Source organism: Balaenoptera physalus (genome assembly GCF_965194825.1).
Source record: "Balaenoptera physalus genome assembly, chromosome: 1".
NCBI lineage: Eukaryota > Metazoa > Chordata > Mammalia > Artiodactyla > Balaenopteridae > Balaenoptera > Balaenoptera physalus.
This window is the reverse complement of record NC_138882.1, coordinates 170,697,897-170,720,612: the sequence shown is the minus strand read 5'-3', so window position 1 is coordinate 170,720,612 and position 22,716 is coordinate 170,697,897. Positions and strand designations below refer to the sequence as shown.

General features: G+C 39.6%; 1 protein-coding gene and 1 long non-coding RNA gene across 3 annotated transcripts in view; one reads left to right on the top strand and one right to left on the bottom strand.

Annotated features, from left to right (window-relative positions):
- LOC309637447 overlaps positions 1–22,716 on the bottom strand; it is a 188,285-nt gene that overhangs the window by 3,079 nt on the left and 162,490 nt on the right. The window contains exon 4 of the long non-coding RNA XR_014250547.1: positions 12–633. This is a non-coding gene — a long non-coding RNA (uncharacterized lncRNA). The remainder of the gene's footprint in view (positions 1–11; positions 634–22,716) is intronic.
- The window catches only part of HDAC1 (histone deacetylase 1), a 42,466-nt gene that overhangs the window by 9,305 nt on the left and 10,445 nt on the right, over positions 1–22,716 (top strand). For both annotated transcript variants that reach the window (XM_082411526.1, XM_082411525.1), the window contains exon 3: positions 15,231–15,348. In XM_082411526.1, the coding sequence (XP_082267652.1) occupies positions 15,231–15,348 (118 nt within the window). The remainder of the gene's footprint in view (positions 1–15,230; positions 15,349–22,716) is intronic.

Sequence of the window (22,716 nt, the reverse complement as noted above, 5' to 3'; positions counted from 1 at the left end):
GGGTATGTGGCCTTCAGTAGTTGTGGCTCACAGGCTCTAGAGTGTAGACTCAGTAGTTGTGGCGCATGGGCTTAGTTGCTCCACAGCATGTGGTATCTTCCTGGACCAGGGCTCGAACCTGTGTCCCCTGCATTGGCAGGCAGATTCTTAACCACTGCACCACCAGGGAAGTCCCCCAAGAAAATATTAAAAAAAAAAAAAATTGATCCTATCTTTAAGTGAGAGGAAAAATTAACTAACATTTATTGGTAATTGCTAGGTACCAAGCCAGAGCTACTTGTTATTTCCTTAATCTTTACAGCAACCCTAATTTGGATCACTCTCCACTGTCCTCACCCCACACTCTATTTTTTTAATTTTATTTTATTTATGGCTGTGTTAGGTCTTCATTTCTGTGCGAGGGCTTTCTCTAGTTGTGGCAAGCGGGGGCCACTCTTCATCGCAGTGTGCGGGCCTCTCACTATCGCGGCCTCTCTTGTTGCGGAGCACAGGCTCCAGACGCGCAGGCTCAGCAATTGCGGCTCACGGGCCCAGCTGCTCCGTGGCATGTGGGATCTTCCCAGACCAGGGCTCGAACCCGTGTCCCCTGCATTGGCAGGCAGACTCTCAACCACTGTGCCACCAGGGAAGCCCCTCTATTTTTTATTAAAGAGGAAAACTCATCCTAGAAGCTTCCTCACAGATTTCCCCTTAAATCTCCTTGGGTCATTTGCTGTCCTTAGACCATCCACCAGCAATTTGATTCTTGGGGCTGGGTACGCGCAACCAAATTGAGATCTCTTAACAAGAAAGAAGGGAAAGAATGGCTCTTTGGGAAGCAACCAACAGTAGCTATCATAGGAGATAATAATACCTTATTGGAGATTACTTCATCTGTGTGGTATTCTTATTGTAAACTTCTAAAGCAAAACCCTAGTATAATCTCTTTCTGAAATCTCTAGACCTTGTTCTCTTTCATGTGATCTTTTTCCTTCTCTGGCTCTACCTCTTTATTGAGTATGAATCGTTAGTCCTCGTCCCCTCAGCAGTGTTTCTTTACATTCATCCCTTCTTTCTTCTCCTTTCTCTGGGCTATGATTCTAGCATCCCTTTCCCAAAGCACAAAGAGCCATTTATTTTAGTGTCCTGAAATTAATGGCTTTTGAGAGTCAGTCTTGAAAGAAGTTCCCTAGACTGCTCATAGAAGTTTCTGTACCTGAAGGAGACACATTGAAGTTTTTTTCACACAATTTCACCCTCTTTGGTTCCTTCTCCAATTCTGTCTCTACATGTCTAATTAATCTGTCCCAGAGTCTAAATCTTCACTTTTCATCCAGGCATCTTCCTATTTACATAATAAAAATCCTGCTCTCTTCCTTGCCTTGGATGCTAATTTTGTATAGTCCCAGTCTTCTTATTCATTGCCTTCTGTTCTTTTTTTAATGTTTTTATAAAATATTGAAAGGATATGAAAGAATTTTTATAAAATATATGTAGGGTATAAAGAATCACATTATTATTAATACCACCTAGTTTAAGAAAAGGAGTATTTCCATGACTGCTAAAGCTCCTGTATGCCCTTCCCTGATCCTGTCTTCTTCCCCAGAGTTAACCTCTGCCGTGAACTTGGGATTTATTATTTCCTCGCTTGTCTTTATAAATTTACCATTATGTAATCTTTTTTTTTCTTTTTTAAAATATTTATTTATTTATTTATTTTATTTGGCTGCACCGGGTCTTAGTTGCGTTACTCGGGGTCTTTAGTTGCGGCATGTGGGATTTGGTAATACGGGATCTAGTTCCCTGACCAGGGATCAAACCTGGGCCCCCTGCATTGGGAGTGTGGAGTCCTAACCGCTGGACCACCAGGGAAGTCCCTACCCGTATGTATTCTTAAATAATACATGTTTTACTTTTACATGTTTGAATGTTACGTAAATGGAGCCATACAGTATTTATTATGTGACTTGCCTTTTTTGCTCAGCATGTTCCTAAGAGTCATTCATGTTGATACATGTAGCTGTATTTATTTTCACTGTATTTCTTTGAAAGAATATACTACAAGTTGTCTATTTTATTATTATTGGTGGACATTTGGTTTGTTTCTAGTTTTGAGCTACTACAAACACTGCTGCTGTGAACATTCTTGAGCATGTTTCTTGGATGCATATATGCTACAGTTTCACAAGGGGATGTACTAGGAGTAGAATTGCTGGGTCAGGACATAGGTACACAGTCACCCTTATTAAATAATGCCAAAATGGTTTCCAGTTGCCACCAGTGTAGAAGAATTACAGTTGCTCCTAGTCCTTGCCAACACTTGATTTTGTTATATTTAAATTTTTTTGCCAGTTTATGTTTCTCTTGTTACTGGTGAGGTTGAGGATCTTTTTACAGGTTTTCCCTATTGAAATTCCTATTCAAGCCTTCTGCCCATTTTTCTTTTTGATTGTCTGGTTATTGTTTTGTTTCTGTTTTAATTGGACCTTGGATACACAGAATTGGGTTAATCATTATCCTTGGCTTATAAGCATCCAAAGAAGGTTCATGCTTGGCCTTCTTTTTAAAAATTTTATTTTATTGTTTATTCATTCATTTTACTTAAATATTTTAATAATGCAGTGAACTTCCATATTCCTACGACCCAATCACTCTTCTAAATTTCATGTTTATCATTCTCTTGCCTATCATATTATTATGTTTATCATGTATGTACGTGCCTAAACAAGTTATAGTATTTATTTACTTGTTTTTGAATTCTTTAAAAAAGGTATCATGCTACGTGTAGTCTTTGGGGACTTGCTTATCTCTCACAATATTATAACTACTAAAATCCATCCACCTTGTTGCATATAGCTATAATTCTTTAATTTTTCTCTGCTGAATAATATTTCATGATGTCAGTATACTGCAATTTATCTGTTCTCCTGTGGTCTTAATTTGTATCTAGGTTTTGTTTTTTTTTTTAATTTTTTGGCTGTGTTGGGTCTTCGTTTCTGTGCAAGGGCTTTCTCTAGTTGCGGCAAGCGGGGACCACTCTTCATCGCAGTGCGCTGGCCTCTCAATATCACGGCCTCTCTTGTTGGGAGCACAGGCTCCAGACGCGCAGGCTCAGTAGTTGCGGCTCACGGGCCTAGTTGCTCCGTGGCATGTGGGATCTTCCCAGAACAGGGCTCGAACCCATGTCCCCTGTATTGGCAGGCAGATTCTCAACCACTGCGCCACCAGGGAAGCCCATCTAGGTTTTTAATGTTAGGACCAGTGTTACTATGAATATTCTTGTACATGTCTGTTAGTGCATATAGGCAAAATTTTCTTACGGCTCTTTCTCTGGGAGTGGAATTGCTGGACTGTAGAATATGTGCATATTAAATGCCAAGTTGGTTTTCAGTGTGGTTGAATGAACTGTCAATATATAAGAGATACCGTGATTCACATCCTCTCCTACACTTAGAATTAGACTTTAAATTTTGCTAATCAAATGGATGTAAAAAAACCAATATGTAATTATGCCCTTGATTTGCATTTTACTAGTGACCAGTGAAACTGAGCATCTGTTTATATATTTATTGGTCATTTGTATGTCCTCTCCTGTGAAATGTCTTTTCATGTCTTTTGCCCATTTTCCTCTTGGGTTGTTTGACTTTCTTTTTCTTAACAATTTGTAGTAGTTCTTTATATATTCTGGTAAATATAGTTCATTGTCAGTATATTGCTGTAAGTATTTTCTACACTTGGTTTTGTTTTTTCAATCTAATGTATCTTTAATGAACAGAGATTGTTAATTGTTTTAAAAAATTTATTCATTTATTTATTTTTGGCTGTGTTGGGTCTTCGTTGCTGTGCGGGCTTTCTCTAGTTGAGGAGAGGGGGCTACTCTTCGTTATGGTGCACAAGCTTCTCATTGAGGTTGCTACTCTTGTTGCGGAGCTTGGGCTCTAGGCCCGTGGGCTTCAGTGGTTGTGGCACGTGGGCTCAGTAGTTGTGGCTCGTGGGGTCTAGAGCACAGGCTCAGTAGTTGTGGCGCATGGGCCTAGTTGTTCCGCGGCATGTGGGATCTTCCCGGACCAGGGCTCGAACCTGTGTACCCTGCATTGGCAGGCACATTCTTAATCACTGCGCCACCAGGGAAGTCCCGAGATTTTTAATTTTAACATAGTCATATTTGTTGTTTCTTTATAAGTGTTTTTTATGTCTTAATAAATCCTTCCCAACCCTTAAAGTATTCTCCTATGTTAATCTTTTAAAATCTTTATAGGTTTACCTTTCACATATAGATATGTACTGTTTATAGAATTGATTATGTAATATGGTTTGTTATGTATCTTTTTTTTTTTTTTTGGCTGCACTGTGTGGCATGCGAGATCTTAGTTCCTCAACCAGGAGTGCTGCCTGCAGTGAAAGCGTGGGATCCTAACCCATGGATTGCCAGGGAATTCCCTAATATAATTTGAAGTAGGGAATCCACTGAAATTTTTTCCCCCATATTGTCCCAGCTGATTGGTTGAAAAGTCTGTTTTCTCCCTGCTAAGTGCCACCACTTTTGTGTCTGAAATGTCCGTATTTATTCATTTATTCCACAAATACTTATTAAACACCTACTTGGTGCCAGGTACTATGTTTGAGTCTGTTTCTGGGCTCTCTGTTCTCTTGACTTGGTCTGTTTATTGCCCTATATGCCATTGCCACAGTGGCTTAATTATAATAGCTTTTTATGAAGTCTTGATATCTAGTATTAAGTCTTCCCACTTTGTTGTTCTTTAAAAGAAAAAAAAGTGACTTGCTCCTTGCACTTTGTACTTTTGTATAAATTTTAGAATTAACTCATCAAGTGCTACAAATAAATCTACTAGGATTTTTGTTGAAATTTCAATGACTCTATGCCTCAGCTTAGGGAAAATTGATATCTTGAGAATATTAAGTCTTTGAATCCATGAACATGGTATATCTCCATTTATTTAGGTCTTTTATTTATTTATTTATTTGTGCCAAGTCTTAGTTGCAGCACGTGGCCTCCTTAGTTGTGGCATGTGAACTCTCAGTTGCGGCATGCATGTGGTGTCTAGTTCCCCGACCAGGGATCGAACCCAGGCCCCCTGCACTGGGAGCGCAGAGCCTTATCCACTGTGCCACGAGGGAAGTCCCTATTTAGGTCTTTTTAAATGTCTCACATAAAGATTTCCTTTAGCTTCTTTATTGTGAAATATAACACATGCACAGAAAAGTGCATAAAACAAATATGCAGTTTAACAAATTGATATAAAGTAAACATACATGTAAACAGAAACTAGTTCAAGAAATAGAACATTGCCAGTACCTCAGAAACCTACATATGTCCCTTCCTGATCACAGCCTCTTCTCTTCCCCCAGAGGTAACTAGAATCCTGACTTTTCTGTTAATGCTTCCTTGCTCTTCATCATAATTTAACTACCTAATTATCCATCCCTAAATAATATAGTTCAATTTTGCTGAACTTGATATAAATGGAATTATACAATATACATTTTTGTGTGTAGCTGTAGCTTATTCATATTAATTGCTGTGTACTATTTAATTGTAGAATATACTATCTTTATCCATTCCACTGTTGATGGGCAGTTGAGATTTTGGCTATCAATATAAAGTTTTGTAATTTTCTCTATAAAGGTGATGTACATCTTTTATTAGATTTTTTCCAAGTACTTCATTTCTTTAATGCTATCATAAATTGTATCTTTTGAATTTTTTATTTTTTAATTGCTTACTGGTCTATAGAAATTCAGTGCTGTTCTTTTTTATTTAAATTTATATACAAGGTCCCTGAGGATCTGATTCTGCTATTAGTTGTTTCTATGGGCTCTTACCTCTGGTGCTTTGTTTCCTTGTGGTTTTTGATTGTGAGGTCATATTTCTTGGAACTTTGTGGCCTGGGATGAAGATGGGTTCTTAGGGTGAGATTTGCTTTTACTTTGTAAAAGAGGCAGTTTTTGAGATGGGCTTTGTCCTTCAGAGATTTGGGATAGGGATGAATTTCAAATAGTAGGAAGGCTTGATTACAGTCACTGTGGTGGGAAGCTCTGTAGGTCTTGTTGCGGGAGAGTTGTTTGTCTGGAGTATAATATTATGAAAGAGGGTAGGGGGAGAATTAGATTGGAAAAGGAACCTTGCAGAGTTCCTTGATTACTATGTTAGTCTTTAGAATGTTTTCTTTTGCCCTTGAATGTTCTACAGGAGGGCATTGACTTTTTTAAAGATTTCTGTGACACCGTTATGGAAGATGGATTGGAACAGGGTAAGGCTAGATATAAATGGAACCAATAAGGAAACCAAAAACTAATCCAAATGAGAGTTAATTTATAATGACAACAGATTTTTATTGAGCACCTACTAAGTGCTGGGCATCTGTGCACAAGCCACGCAGGATCTCAGTTCCCCGTCCAGGGATTGAACCCGGGCCATGGCAGTGAAAGCCCAGAATCCTAACCACTAAGCCACGTGTGAACTCCCCTGTGCTATTTTCTTAGAATAAAGATAGACCTGCTCCTGGCCTCCCGGAGTAGAACAAGCAAGCACAATTTCTGTGCAGTTTGAATGTGATGACAAGAGAAGTACAGGGTTCTCAGGGGAGCACTTCAGAGAGTTACTTAACTGAGACTCTGGGGGTCAAGGACAGCTTTCTGGGGAAATTAACCTTTCAGTTGCAACTTAAAGGTTGAATAGAGGGTGTGAAGAGAACAGTATTCTAGGCCATAGCATGTGCAAAGGCCTAAAGATGGGAGAGAATTCCCTTAGAGAATTGCTAGTAAAATTGTGCTCGGTAGATTGGTACAATTAATTCATGAGATAAATTCAGCCCCTCAAACATTTTTGTTTAACCCACAAAGTATTTTTTTTTGAATTTTATTTCTTTATACAGCAGGTTCTTATTAGTTAATATCATATTAACTATATTAATAACATATTAATATATAACATATATTAATATCATATATGATACATATAATGTATCATATTATACATATTAGTGTATATATGTCGATCCCAATCTCCCAATTCATCCCACCACCACCACTCCCCCGTGCCACTTTCCCCCCTTGGTGTCCATACGTTTGTTCTCTACATCTGTGTCTCTATTTCTGCCCTGCAAACCGGTTCATCTGTACCATTTTTCTAGGTTCCACATATATGTGTTAATGTACGATATTTGTTTTTCTCTTTCTGACTTACTTCACTCTGTATGACAGTCTCTAGATCCATCCACGTCTCTACAAATGACCCAATTTCATTCCTTTTTATGGCTGAGTAATATTCCACTGTATATATGTACCACACCTTCTTTATCCGTTCGTCTGTCGATGGGCATTTAGGTTGCTTCCATGACCTGGCTATTGCAAATAGTGCTGCAATGAACATTGGGGTGCATGTGTCTTTTTGAATTATGGTTTTCTCTGGGTATATGCCCGGTAGTGGGATTGCTGGGCCATCTGGTAATTCTATTTTTAGTTTTTTAAGGAACCTCCATACTGTTCTCCATAGTGGCTGTATCAATTTACATTCCCACCAACAGTGCAAGAGGGTTCCCTTTTCTCCACACCCTCTCCAGCATTTGTTGTTTGTAGATTTTCTAATGATGCCCATTCTAACTGGTGTGAGGTGGATACCTGATTGTAGTTTTGGTTTGCATTTCTCTAATAATTAGTGATGTTGAGCAGCTTGTCATGTGCTTCTTCTCTCTTCTTTGGGGAAATGTCTATTTAGGTCTTCTGCCCATTTTTTGATTGAGTTGTTTGTTTTTTTAATATTGAGCTGCATGAGCTGTTTATATATTTTGGAGATTAATCCTTTGTCCGTTGATCTGTTTGCAAATATTTTCTCCCATTCTGAGAGTTGTCTTTTCGTCTTGTTTATAGTTTCCTTTGCTGTGCAAAAGCTTTTAAGTTTCATTAGGTCCCATTTGTTTATTTTTGTTTTTATTTCCATTTCTCTAGGAGGTGGGTCAAAAAAGATCTCACTGTGATTTATGTCAAAGAGTGTTCTTCCTATGTTTTCCTCTAAGAGTTTTATAGTGTCCAGTCTTACATTTAGGCCTCTAATCCATTTTGAGTTTATTTTTGTGTATGGTGTTAGGGAGTGTTCTAGTTTCATTCTTTTACATGTAGCTGTCCAGTTTTCCCAGCACCACTTACTGAAGAGACTCTCTTTTCTCCATTGTATATCCTTGCCTCCTTTGTTATAGATTAGTTGACCATAGGTGCATGGGTTTATCTCTGGGCTTTCTATCCTTTTCCATTGATCTATATTTCTGTTCTTGTGCCAGTACCATATTGTCTTGATTACTGTAGCTTTGCAGTATAGTCTGAAGTCAGGGAGTCTGATTCCTCCAGCTCCGTTTTTTTCCCTCAAGACTGCTTTGGCTATTCGGGGTCTTTTGTGGCTCCATACATATTTTAAGACTTTACGTTCTAGTTCTGTAAAAAATGCCACTGGTAATATGATAGGGATTGCACTGAATCTTTGGGTTGCTTTGGATAGTATAGTCATCTTCACAATATTGATTCTTCCAATCCAAGAACATGGTATGGTATATCTCTCCATCTGTTTGTGTCATCTTTGATTTCTTTCATCAGTGTCTTATAGTTTTCTGCATACAGGTCTTTTGTCTCCCTAGGTAGGTTTATTCCTAGGTATTTTATTCTTTTTGTTGCAGTGGTAAATGGGAGTGGTTCCTTAATTTCTCTTTCAGATTTTTCATCATTAGTGTATAGGAATGCAAGAGATTTCTGTGCATTAATTTTGTATCCTGCAACTTTGCCAAATTCATTGATTAGCTCTAGTAGTTTTCTGGTGGCATGTTTAGGATTCTCTACGTATAGTATCATGTCATCTGCAAACAGTGACCGTTTTACTTCTTCTTTTCCAATTTGTATTCCTTTTATTTCTATTTCTTATCTGATTGCCGTGGCTAGGACTTCCAAAACTATGTTGAATAATAGTGGCGAGAGTGGACATCCTTGTCCTTTTCCTGATCTTAGAGGAAATGCTTTCAGTTTTTCACCATTGAGAATGATGTTTGCTTTGGTTTTGTCATATATGGCCTTTATTATGTTGAGGTAGGTTCGGTTCCCTCTATGCCCACTTTCTGGAGAGTTTTTATCATAAATGGGTGTTGAAATTTGTCAAAAGCTTTTTCTGCATGTATTGAGGTGGTCATATGGTTTTTCTTCTTCAATTTGTTAATGTGGTGCATCACATTGATTAATTTGCATATATTGAAGAATCCTTGCATCCCTGGGATAAATCCCACTTGATCATGGTGTATGATCCTTTTAATCTGTTGTTGGATTCTGTTTGCTAGTATTTTGTTTAGGATTTTTGCATCTATATTCAACAGTGATATTGGTCTGTAATTTTCTTTTTTTGTAGTATCTTTGTCTGGTTTTGGTATCAGGGTAATGGTGGCCTCATAGAATGAGTTTGGGAGTGTTCTTTCCTCTGCAATTTTTTGGAAGAGTTTGAGAAGGATAGGTGTTAGCTCTTCTCTAAATGTTTGACAGAATTAACCTGTGAAGCCATCTGGTCATGGACTTTTGTTTGTTGGAAGACTTTTAATCACAGTTTCAATTTTATTACTTGTGATTGGTCTGTTCATATTTTCTGTTTCTTCCTGGTTCAGTCTTGGAAGGTTATACCTTTCAAAGAATGTCCATTTCTTCCAAGTTGTCCATTTTATTGTCATAGAGTTGCTTGTAGTACTCTCTTAGGATGCTTTGTATTTCTGCAGTGTCTGTTGTAACTTTTCCTTTTTCATTTTTAATTTTATTGATATGAGTCCTCTCCCTCTTTTTCTTGATGAGTCTGGCTAGTGGTCTATCAATTTTGCTTATCTTCTCAAAGAACCAGTTTTTAGTTTTATTGATCTTTGCTATTGTTTTCTTTGTTTCTATTTCATTTATTTCTGCTCTGATCTTTATGATTTCTTTCCTTCTACTAACTGCGTTTTGTTTGTTCTTCTTTCTCTAGTTCCTTTAGGTGTAAGGTTAGATTGTTTATTTGAGATTTTTCTTGTTTCTTGAGGTAGGCTTGTATTGCTATAAACTTCCCTCTTAGAACTGCTTTTGCTGCATCCTATAGGTTTTGCATAGTCGTGTTTTCATTGTCATTTGTCTCTTGGTATATTTTGATTTCCTCTTTGATTTCTTCAGTGATCTCTTGGTTATTTAGTAACGTATTGTTTAGCCTCCATGTGTTTGTGTTTTTTACGTATTTTCCCCTGTAATTGATTTCTAATCTCATAGCGTTGTGGTCAGAAAAGATGCTTGATATGATTTCAATTTTCTTAAATTTACTAAGGCTTGGTTTGTGACCCAAGATGTGATCTATCCTGGAGAATGTTCTGTGCTCACTTGAGAAGAAAGTGTAATCTGCTGTTTTTGGATGGAATGTCCTATAAATATCAATTAAATCTGTCTGGTCTATTGTGTCATTTAAAGCTTGTGTTTCCTTATTAATTTTCTGTTTGGATGAGCTGTCTATTGGTGTAAGTGAGACGTTAATGTCCCCCACTATTACTGTGTTACTGTCGATTTCCTCTTTTATAGCTGTTAGCAGTTGCCTTATGTATTGAGGTGCTCCTATGTTGGGTGTATATATATCTATAATTGTTATATCTTCTTCTTGGTTTGATCCCTTGATCATTATGTAGTGTCCTTCCTTGTCTCTTGTAACATTCTTTATTTTAAAGTCTATTTTATCTGATATGAGTATTGCTACTCCAGCTTTCTTTTGATTTCCATTTGCATGGAATATCTTTTTGCATCCCCTCACTTTCAGTCTGTATGTGTCCCTAGGTCTGAAGTGGGTTTCTTGTAGACAGCATATATATGGGTCTTGTTTTTGTATCCATTCAGCGAGCCTGTGTCTTTTGGTTGGAGCATTTAATCCATTCACGTTTAAGGTAATTATTGATATGTATTTTCCTATTACCATTTTCTTAATTGTTATGGGTTTGTTTTTTGTAGGTCCTTTTCTTCTCTTGTGTTTCCCACTTAGAGAAGTTCCTTTAGCATTTGTTGTAGAGCTGGTTTGGTGGTGCTGAATTCTCTTAGCTTTTGCTTGTCTGTAAAGTTTTTGATTTCTCTGTCGAATCTGAATGAGATCCTTGCCGGGTAGAGTAATCTTGGTTGTAGGTTCTTCCTTTTCATCACTTTAAATATATCCTACCACTCCCTTCTGGCTTGTAGAGTTTCTGCTGAGAAATCAGCTGTTAACCTTATGGGAGTTCCCTTGTATGTCATTTGTCATTTTTCCTTTGCTGCTTTCAATAATTTTTGTCTTTAATTTTTGTCGATTTGATTACTATGTGTTTCGGCATGTTTCTCCTTGGGTTTATCCTGCCTGGGTTTATCCCGCGCTTCCTGGACTTGGGTGGCTATTTCCTTTCCCATGTTAGGGAAGCTTTCGACTATAATCTCTTCAAATATTTTCTGGGTCCTCTCCCTCTCTCTTCTCCTTCTAGGACCCCTATAATGCAAATGTTGTTGCGTTTAATGTTGTCCCAGAGGTCTCTTAGGCTGTCTTCATTTCTTTTCATTCTTTTTTCTTTATTCTGTTCTGCGGCAGTGAATTCCACCATTCTGTCTTCCAGGTCATTTATCCATTCTTCTGCCTCAGTTATTCTGCTATTGATTCCTTCTAGTATATTTTTCATTTCAGTTATTGTATTGTTCATCTCTGTTTGTTCTTTAATTCTTCTAGGTCTTTGTTAAACATTTCTTGCATCTTCTCGATCTTTGCCTCCATTCTTTTTCCGAGGTGCTGGATCATCTTCACTATCATTATTCTGAATTCTTTTTCTGGAAGGTTGCCTATCTCTACTTCATTTAGTTGTTTTTCTGGGGTTTTATCTTGTTCCTTCATCTAGTACAAAGTCCTCTGCCTTTTCATTTTGTCTGTCTTTCTGTGAGCGTGGTTTTCCTTCCACAGGCTGCAGAATTGTAGTTCTTCTTGCTTCTGCTGTCTGCCCTCTGGTGGATGAGGTTATCTAAGAGGCTTGTGCAAGTTTCCTGATGGGAGGGACTGGTGGTGGGTAGAGCTGGGTGTTGCTCTGGTGGGCAGGGCTCAGTAAAACTTTAATCTGCTTGTCTGCTGATGGGTGGGGCTGGGTTCCCTCCCTGTTCGTTGTTTGGCCTGAGGCGACCCAACACTGTGGAGCCTACCTGGCTCTTTGGTGGGACTAATGGCGGGCTCTGGGAGGGCTCACGCCAAGGAGTACTTCCCAGAACTTCTACTGCCAGTGTCCTTGTCCCCACGGTGAGCCACAGCCACCGCCTGCCTCTGCAGGAGATCCTCCAACACTAGCAGGTAGGTCTGGTTCAGTCTCCTGTGGGGTCACTGCTCCTTCCCCTGGGTCCCCATGCACATACTACTTTCTGTGTGCCCTCCAAGAGTGGAGTCTGTTTCCCCCAGTCCTGTCGAAGTCCTGCAATCAAATCCCACTAACCTTCAAAGTCTGATTCTCTAGGAATTCCTCCCCCTGTTGCTGGACCCCCAGGTTGGGAAGCCTGACATGGGGCTCAGAACCTTTACTCCAGTGGGTGGACTTCTGTGGTATAAGTGTTCTCCAGTTTGTGAGTCACCCACCCACCAGTTATGGGATTTGATTTTATTGTGATTGCGCCCCTCCTGCCATCTCATTTTGGCTTCTCCTTTGTCTTTGGATGTGAGGTATCTTTTTTGGTGAGTTCCAGTGTCTTCCTGTCAATGATTGTTCAGCAGTTAGTTGTGATTCCAATGCTCTCGCAAGAGGGAGTGAGCGCGTGTCTTTCTACTCCACCATCTTGAACCAATCCCCTAACCCACAAAGTATTTTTAAGAACTTTATGTTAGTATCCAACCTTTGAAAACAATGAAATTTAACCTGAAAGACTCTGGCAATTGGGCCCAAATTCTTTCATGGCAGCAATCAGCTAGAGCTGTGTAAAACCTTGTCCTCTGCTCACTAGTTTTTTGTTTGTTTTAAGTATCAAGTTAGCTAAACTGCCTGGCCCTTATAAGTGCTCTGAATTTGGTGTTCCCTAGGCTAGAGCATAGAATATTTAGAGGGAGTCTAGAGAGGTGAGCAGGGACCCGATTATTTTGGTTTTTCAAGCCAGGCTAAAGAGTTTGGGCTTGATCTTTTGAGTAATGAAGCCACTGAAAGGTTTTTAGAGGGGAGTGACATGATTAGTTTGAATTTTAGACAGATTACTCTGGCTGTAGGATTGAGAATAGATTCACGATTGTTAAGGTTGAGGGTGGGATACCAGTTAGGAGATTGTTGCCACAATCCAAGCCAAAAATGTGTGGCCTGGGGATGGAAGTGGACAGGTTTGACAGATACATTGGCAGTAGTTTCAAGAGAAGTTGAATGTAGTAGATGAGGAAAGAGGAATCAAGGGTGATGCTCTGACTTCTGTCTTGAGCAGCAGAGTGGATGGTGGGGAGAATAGGAAACCTGGGAAAGAGGGGCATAGGAGAAATAAGGTAGTGGATACAGTCAAGATTATGGAGGTATAATGAAAGGGATTGGCAATGGATTGAAATGGAAGGCAAGCAAGGGCAGAGTTAAAGATGACACTTATGTTTTCAGTCAGAGTGGATGTTTGTCTATCATTAACAAAAATAGCATAAGAGAAGTTCTGGAAGTAAAGTTAAATTTGAATGCCTTTAGGCTCTCAACAAGTTGTTATGCCCAGTTGAATTTGAAGTGCATGTAGGATTCATGAGTGGAGCTGGCTGAGAAGCTGTTGGAATTGTGAATCTGAAGCTCAGAACATCAAGATGGAGTGAAAGTCACCTATCTAGAAGGGAGTAGTCAAAGCAGAGCTTTGACAACATTGCCAAGAGGGTAAAGGGCTTCGTATAGTGAAAACAACTTAGTATTGGAACCACTACTTGCTTCTGTCACTATGGGTGTTTTTGTTTTTTATAAATTTATTTACTTTATTTATTTATTTTTGGCTGCGTCGGGTCTTCATTGCTGCGCGTGGGCCTTCTCTAGTTGCAGCGAGTGGGGCCTACTCTTTGTTGCAGTGTGCGGGCTTCTCATTGCGGTGGCGTCCCTTGTTGCAGAGCACGGGCTCTAGGTGTGCGGGCTTCAGTAGTTGTGGCTCGCAGGCTCAATAGTTGTGGTGCACGGGCTTAGTTGCTCCATGGCATGTGGGCTTTTCCCAGACCAGGGCTCAAACCCGTGTCCCCTGCATTGGCAGGCGGATTCTTAACCACTGCACCACCAGGGAAGCCCTCTGTGGGTGTTTTTTTAATAAAACAGTATTTGTCATTCAATCTCAATATTTCTCATTATATTAAGTGAGGATTAAATGAGAGTCAAATAGTACCTGGAGCCAGACCTCTTGAGTTCTTATTCCGTCTTACTAGCCATGTAACCTTGGGCAAATTATGTTTAACCGCTCTCTGCTGTAGTTTCCTTACTGCAAAGTGAAGATAATAATAGTATGAACTTTAAAAGTTTGTGCCTGAAACAGTGACTGGCACAGAGTAAATAATTAATGTTAGCTATATTGAAAATGCTTTATAGAAGTATTGATTATTAGAAAAGAAGAGGGTTGTCTTTGAAGGAGACCCACCTTTAAGGGAGGAGAGGAAGAGAATTTTTAAAAAGAGGACAGGCTGAATTAGAATGTTGGGATAACCAGGAAATTACTATGTCAAGGAAGTTTTCATGGGGAGGATGTGATCAGAATTGTTGGTGTGATGATGATCCATAAAGGATTTCCCATCTATTTCAGTTATTACTAGTCATCCCTTCTTCTTGAACTCTTAGAGCCATTTGGCCCATAATTATATATTGTTATATTTAATATTAAAAAGAAAGTGATTTGTAAAACAATTTACAAAGAGATTTAACAGTCTCATCCAATTCTCACAACTTCCCTGTGAAGTAGATGTTGTTATCCCTATTTGGTAAATGAGGAAATTGAGGCTCAAGAGATAGACTTGCCACCACAATTAAAAACTTAAAACAATTTTTTAAATTAAAAAATGGAAAAAAAAAAGATAGACTTGCCTAGGCAATAGAGCTTGGGTTGCCATCTAGGTCTTGAGATACGGAATCTCTTTTGATAATCTTATTTGCTTAACTAGATTGTGAGTTTCTTGAGGCCTGAATCTAATCAGTCATTTCTTTTTATTCTGTACAGCACCTAGCTCAATGCTGAGTGAAGACTGGCAGTAGTCAAGAATAACATGCTCTTTTCTCCCCTCTGCCCTCTAGCGCCCTCACAAAGCCAATGCTGAGGAGATGACCAAGTATCACAGTGATGACTACATCAAATTCTTGCGCTCCATCCGCCCAGATAACATGTCTGAGTACAGCAAGCAGATGCAGAGATGTAAGTCCATTCTGTTCCCTCCCTACTGTCAAGCCCCCAGTTGGATCTCCCTTCAAGTTGGAGAGACTCACCCTACCTTCCCTTGTATGCCCCATTCAGCTGACACCTGATTTCCCCTGCTTCCTGAGGGTACCAAAGTGTTTCTTTTGTCTCAAGACTGGTTTTCTTTGTTTCCTGATTGTAAGGAATAGATTGAACTTTGTCCAGCTAGGTTCACAACATTATCCCCCCCAAACTGTAATTGTTGTAATGGAAAAAGCACTGACCTGGGTGGGGGAGACAGGCGGTATAGGTCCCAGCTCTGACTCTTAACTGACTGGGGCAAGTCACTTCCCCTCAGATTTTTCTTTTGTAAAATGGACTGGATGTCATCCCATGCAACTGTAACTGCTCTCACTATGTGAGTATTAGTTAAGAACTTAGCAGCCACTTAGACTCTAGGTGATGTAATCTTTGAGTTAAGGTGATTCTGCCCCTGCCCCTTGGGACTTGAAACTCAGAACAGGTCACATCTCAGAAGCCACACTCAGCTTATAGGAATTATGGGGATTGTTTTAGCTGTGGGGAAAAATTATGTTCAAATGTGGGAAGAAACTATCATCCCTGATTTCTCACTTGTGTTATTTTAGAAATTATCCCTTAGCACCTAAGATCTCATAATAAAACAATGTAACAGTATTGTCTAGAAGAAGTTTTGAATAGTTTGTGACAACTTATTTTGAAATACCAGGAAATCTGTGGCACTTTTTTGTTGCTACTGGCCACAAGGTAGTCTGATTCCCAAGGCAGAAATTTATTTGTTACAATAATTGTGCACTGGTAATGATGAGAGAACCACAGAGACCTTTTTTGAAGCATTAAGCTTCTTTGCCACCCACAACTCCAGGAGCTGCTACCCCATCTAAGTGAGGTATTTACTGTCTGAATTGACAGGGTCTTATTTCCTTCCAAGGTGAGACAGATTCATTCCTTTGCTTTAGATGGCTTTAGGGCCGTTCCATAACTTATTTAGGCTAGCGATCAGGCTCCACTCTCAGTAGAGAGGGCTCTCATTAGAGAAGCAGCTTGGTATTAAAGCAAGAGAATGAGCTTTGATGTCTTGGTTTGAATCCCATAGCTCTGCTACTTAGCTCTGTGTTCTTGAGTAAGTCCCCTAGCCTTTCTGAGCCTTGTTTTACCTTCTTTAAAAGGAAGACAGTAGTGCCTATTTCATAATGGAGTTTGGGGGGGATGAGTAAGATAATGTATTTATTTATTTATTTTTGGCTGTGTTTGGTCTTCGTTGCTGCATGAGGGCTTTCTCTAGTTGTGGCGAGTGGGGGCTACTCTTCGTTGTGGTGTGCAGGCTTCTCGTGACGGTGGCTTCTCTTATTGCCGAGCACGGGCTCTAGGAGTATGGGCTTCAGTAGTTGTGGCACGCGGGCTTAGTAGTTGTGGCTCGCGGGCTCTAGAGCGCAGGCTCAGTAGTTGTGGTGCACGGGCTTAGTTGCTCCGTGGCATGTGGGATCTTCCTGGACCAGGGCTCGAACCTGTGTCCTCTGCATTGGCAGGCGGATTCTTAACCACCGCGCCACCAGGGAAGCCCAAGATAATGTATTTAAAGCACTGACTTTCGGTGAATAGTAGCTTTTGCTGTTATAGCTTATTGCTTTTATTTTCAAATCTTTCAAGGCAGACAACATATTAGGCCCTCGGGAGTGCACAGGTTTGGTTCTGGCTCCAAGTTTGCTCCAGTTTTCCTGAAACCAGCATTCTAAAGTTGTGCATTGAAAAATGAGGTCTGAGATTTTTTGTCATTGAAGGTGGGGGTAAAAAGGATGAGGCTCTCTACAGATTCAGTGCAATCCCTATCAAACTACCAATGGCATTTTTCACAGAACTAGAACAAAAAATCGCACAATTTGTACGGAAACACAAAAGACCCTGAGTAGCCAAAGCAATCTTGAGAAAGAAAAACGGAGCTGGAGAAATCAGGCTCCTGGACCTCAGACTATACTACAAAGCTACAGTAATCAAGACAGTATGGTACTGGCACAAAAACAGAAATATAGATCAATGGAAAAGGATAGAAAGCCCAGAGATTAACCTACACACATATGGTCACCTTATTTTTGATAAAGGAGGCAAGAATATACAATGGAGAAAAGACAGCCTATTCATTAAGTGGTGCTGGGAAAACTGGACAGCTACATGTAAAAGAATCAAATTAGAACTATACCCAAAAATAAACTCAAAATGGATTAAAGACCTAAATGTAAGGCCAGATACTATAAAACTCTTAGAAGAAAACATAGGCAGAACACTCTATGACATAAATCACAGGAGGATCCTTTTTGACCCACCTCCTAGAGAAATGGAAATAAAAACAAAAATAAACAAATGGGACCTAATGAAATTTAAAAGCTTTTGCACAGCAAAGGAAAACATAAGACAAAAAGACAACCCTCAGAATGGGAGGAAATATTTACAAATGAAGCAACTGACAAAGGATTAATCTCCAAAATTTACAAGCAGCTCATGCAGCTCAATATCAAAAAAACAGACAACCCAGTCCAAAAATGGGCAGAAGACCTAAATAGACATTTCTCCAAAGAAGATATACAGATTGCCAACAAACACATGAAAGGATGCTCACATCACTAATCATTAGAGAAATGCAAATCAAAACTACAATGAGGTATCACCTCACACCAGTCAGAATGGCCACCATCAAAAAACCTACAAACAATAAATGCTGGAGAGGGTATGGAGAAAAGGGAACCCTCTTGCACTGTTGGTGGGAATGTAAATTGATACAGCCACTATGGAGAACAGTATGGAGGTTCCTTAAAAAACTAAAAATAGAACTACCATACGACCCAGCAATCCCACTACTGGGCATATACCCTGAGAAAACCATAATTCAAAAAGAGTCATGTACCACAATGTTCATTGCAGCTCTATCTACAATAGCCAGGACATGGAAGCAACCTAAGTGTCCATCGACAAAGAAGATGTGGCACATATAAACAATGGAATATTACTCAGCCATAAAAAGAAACGAAATTGAGTTATTTGTAGTGAGGTGGGTGGACCTAGAGTCTGTCATACAGAGTGAAGTAAGTTAGAAAGAGAAAAACAAATACCGTATGCTAACACATATATATGGAATCTAAAAAAAAAAAAAATGGTTCTGAAGAAACTAGGGGCAGGACAGGAATAAAGAAGCAGACACAGAGAATGGACTTGAGGACACGGGGAGGGGGAAGGGTATGCTGGGATGAAGTGAGAGAGTGGCATTGACATATATACACTACCAAATGTAAAATAGATAGCTAGTTTGAAGCAGCCGCATAGCACAGGGAGATCAGCTCGGTGCTTTGTGACCACCTAGAGGGGTGGGATACGGAGGATGGGAGGGCGACGCGAGAGGGAGGAGATATGGGGATACATGTATATGTATAGCTCATTCACTTTGTTATAAAGCAGAAACTAACACAACATTGTAAAGCAATTACACTCCCATAAAGATGTTAAAAAAAAAAAAAAGATGAGGCTGTCTTGATAAACCTTTAGCCAGACACATCAAGAAAAAGAGGGAGAAGACTCAAATCAATAAAATTAGAAATGGAAAAGGAGAAGTTACAACAGACACCGCAGAAATACAAAGCATCATAAGAGACTACTACAAGCAGCTCAGTGCCAATAAAATGGACAACCTGGAAGAAATGGACAAATTCTTAGAAAGGTATAACCTTCCAAGACTGAACCAGGAAGAAATAGAAAATATGAACAGACCAATCACAAGTAATAAAATTGAAACTGTGATTAAAAATCTTCCAACAGGGGCTTCCCTGGTGGCACAGTGGTTAAGAATCTGCCTGCCAACGCAGGGACACAGGTTCGACCCCTGGTCTGGGAAGATCCCACATGGCGTGGAGCAGTGAAGCCCGTGCGCCACAACTGCTGAAGCCCACGCGCCTAGAGCCCATGCTCCGCAACAAAGAACAGCCCCTGCTCGCTGCAACTAGAGAAAGCCTGCGTGCAGCAATGAACACCCAACGCAGCCAAAAATAAATGAGAAAAAAATACACAAAAGAACCACATATTAAAAAAAATGTATATCTTCCAACAAACAAAAGTCCACGACCAGATGGCTTCACAGGTGAATTCTCTCAAACATTTAGCAAAGAGCTAACACCCATCCTTCTCAAACTCTTCCAAAAAATTGCAGAGGAAGGAACACTCTCAAACTCATTCTATGAGGCCACCATTACCCTGATAACAAAACCAGATAAAGATGTCACAAAAAAAGAAAACTACAGGCCAATATCACTGATGAATATAGATGCAAAATCCTCAACAAAATACTAGCAAACAGAATCCAACAACACATGAAAAGGATCGTACACCATGATCATGTGGGATTTATCCCAGGGATGCAAGGATTCTTCAATATACGCAAATCAATTAATGTGATACACCATATTAACAAACTGAAGAAGAAAAACCATATGATCACCTCAGTACATGCAGAAAAAGCTTTTGACAAATTTCAACACCCATTTATGATAAAAACTCTCCAGAAAGTGGGCATAGAGGGAACCTACCTCAACATAATAAAGGCCATATATGACAAACCCACAGCAAACATCATTCTCAATAGTGAAAAACTGAAAGCATTTCCTCTAAGATCAGGAAAAGGACAAGGATGTCCACTCTCGCCACTATTATTCAACATAGTTTTGGAAGTCCTAGCCACGGCAATCAGATAAGAAATAGAAATAAAAGGAATACAAATTGGAAAAGAAGAAGTAAAACGGTCACTGTTTGCAGATGACATGATACTATACGTAGAGAATCCTAAACATGCCACCAGAAAACTACTAGAGCTAATCAATGAATTTGGCAAAGTTGCAGGATACAAAATTAATGCACAGAAATCTCTTGCATTCCTATACACTAATGATGAAAAATCTGAAAGATAAATTAAGGAACCACTCCCATTTACTACTGCAACAAAAAGAATAAAATACCTAGGAATAAACCTACCTAGGGAGACAAAAGACCTGTACGCAGAAAACTATAAGACACTGATGAAAGAAATCAAAGATGACGCAAACAGATGGAGAGATATACCATACCATGTTCTTGGATTGGAAGAATCAATATTGTGAAGATGACTATACTATGCAAAGCAACCCACAGATTCAGTGCAATCCCTATCATATTACCAGTGGCATTTTTTACAGAACTAGAATGTAAAATCTTAAAATTTGTATGGAGCCACAAAAGACCCCGAATAGCCAAAGCAGTCTTGAGGGAAAAAAACGGAGCTGGAGGAATCAGACTCCCTGACTTCAGACTATACTGCACAGCTACAGTAATCAAGACAATATGGTACTGGCACAAGAACAGAAATATAGATCAATGGAACAGGATAGAAAGCCCAGAGATAAACCCACGCACCTATGGTCAACTAATCTATAACAAAGGAGGCAAGGATATACAATGGAGAAAAGAGAGTCTCTTCAATAAGTGGTGCTGGGAAAACTGGACAGCTACATGTAAAAGAATGAAACTAGAACACTCCCTAACACCATACACAAAAATAAACTCAAAATGGATTAGAGGCCTAAATGTAAGACTAGACACTATAAAACTCTTAGAGGAAAACATAGGAAGAACACTCTTTGACATAAATCACAGTGAGATCTTTTTTGACCCACCTCCTAGAGAAATGGAAATAAAAACAAAAATAAACAAATGGGACCTAATGAAACTTAAAAGCTTTTGCACAGCAAAGGAAACTATAAACAAGACGAAAAGACAACTCTCAGAATGGGAGAAAATATTTGCAAACAGATCAACGGACAAAGGATTAATCTCCAAAATATATAAACAGCTCATGCAGCTCAATATTAAAAAAACAAACAACTCAATCAAAAAATGGGCAGAAGACCTAAATAGACATTTCCCCAAAGAAGAGAGAAGAAGCACATGACAAGCTGCTCAACATCACTAATTATTAGAGAAATGCAAACCAAAACTACAATCAGGTATCCACCTCACACCAGTTAGAATGGGCATCATTAGAAAATCTACAAACAACAAATGCTGGAGAGGGTGTGGAGAAAAGGGAACCCTCTTGCACTGTTGGTGGGAATGTAAATTGATACAGCCACTATGGAGAACAGTATGGAGGTTCCTTAAAAAACTAAAAATAGAATTACCAGATGGCCCAGCAATCCCACTACCGGGCATATACCCAGAGAAAACCATAATTCAAAAAGACACATGCACCCCAATGTTCATTGCAGCACTATTTGCAATAGCCAGGTCATGGAAGCAACCTAAATGCCCATCGACAGACGAACGGATAAAGAAGGTGTGGTACATATATACAGTGGAATATTACTCAGCCATAAAAAGGAATGAAATTGGGTCGTTTGTAGAGACGTGGATGGATCTAGAGACTGTCATACAGAGTGAAGTAAGTCAGAAAGAGAAAAACAAATATCGTACATTAACACATATATGTGGAACCTAGAAAAATGGTACAGATGAACCGGTTTGCAGGGCAGAAATAGAGACACAGATGTAGAGAACAAACGTATGGACACCAAGGGGGGAAAGTGGCATGGGGGTGTGGTGGTGGTGGGATGAATTGGGAGATTGGGATTGACATATATACACTAATATGTATAAAATAGATAACTGATAAGAACCTGCTGTATAAAAAAATAGAATAGGGCTTCCCTGGTGGTGCAGTGGTTGAGAATCCGCCTGCCAAGGCAGGGGATACGGGTTCGAGCCCTGGTCTGGGAGGATCCCACATGCCGAGGAGCAACTAAGCCTGTGTGCCACAACTGCTGAGCCTGCACTCTAGAGCCCACGAGCCACAACTACTGAAGCCCACGTGCCGCAACTACTGAGCCCGCGTGCCTAGAGCCTGTGCTCCACAGCAGGAGAGGCCACCGCAATGAGAGGCCTGCACACCACAACGAAGAGTAGCCCCCACTCACCACAACTGGAGAAAGCCCGCACATAGCAACGAAGACCCAACACAGCCAAAAATAAATAAATAAAATAAATTTAAAAAAAAAAGAGCCCTCTTTAAAAGTCATGAGGGACACAAAATAATTTTAAAAAAAAGAAAAAGAAAATATTTTAAAAAATAGAATAAAATTCAAAAATTAAAAAAAAAAAAAGGATGAGGCTCTCTAAGGACTTCGAGGCACCTTACTGACTTGATTCAGAGAGATGTCACTAGTGCAGTGCTTTATAACCAGGGGTGTCTACAGGGACAATAACAGGGATGAAGAGCTGAGCTCTTTTTTCAGTATTTACCAACACCTAACCTAGGAAGTTAATACCTGTAATAAGACC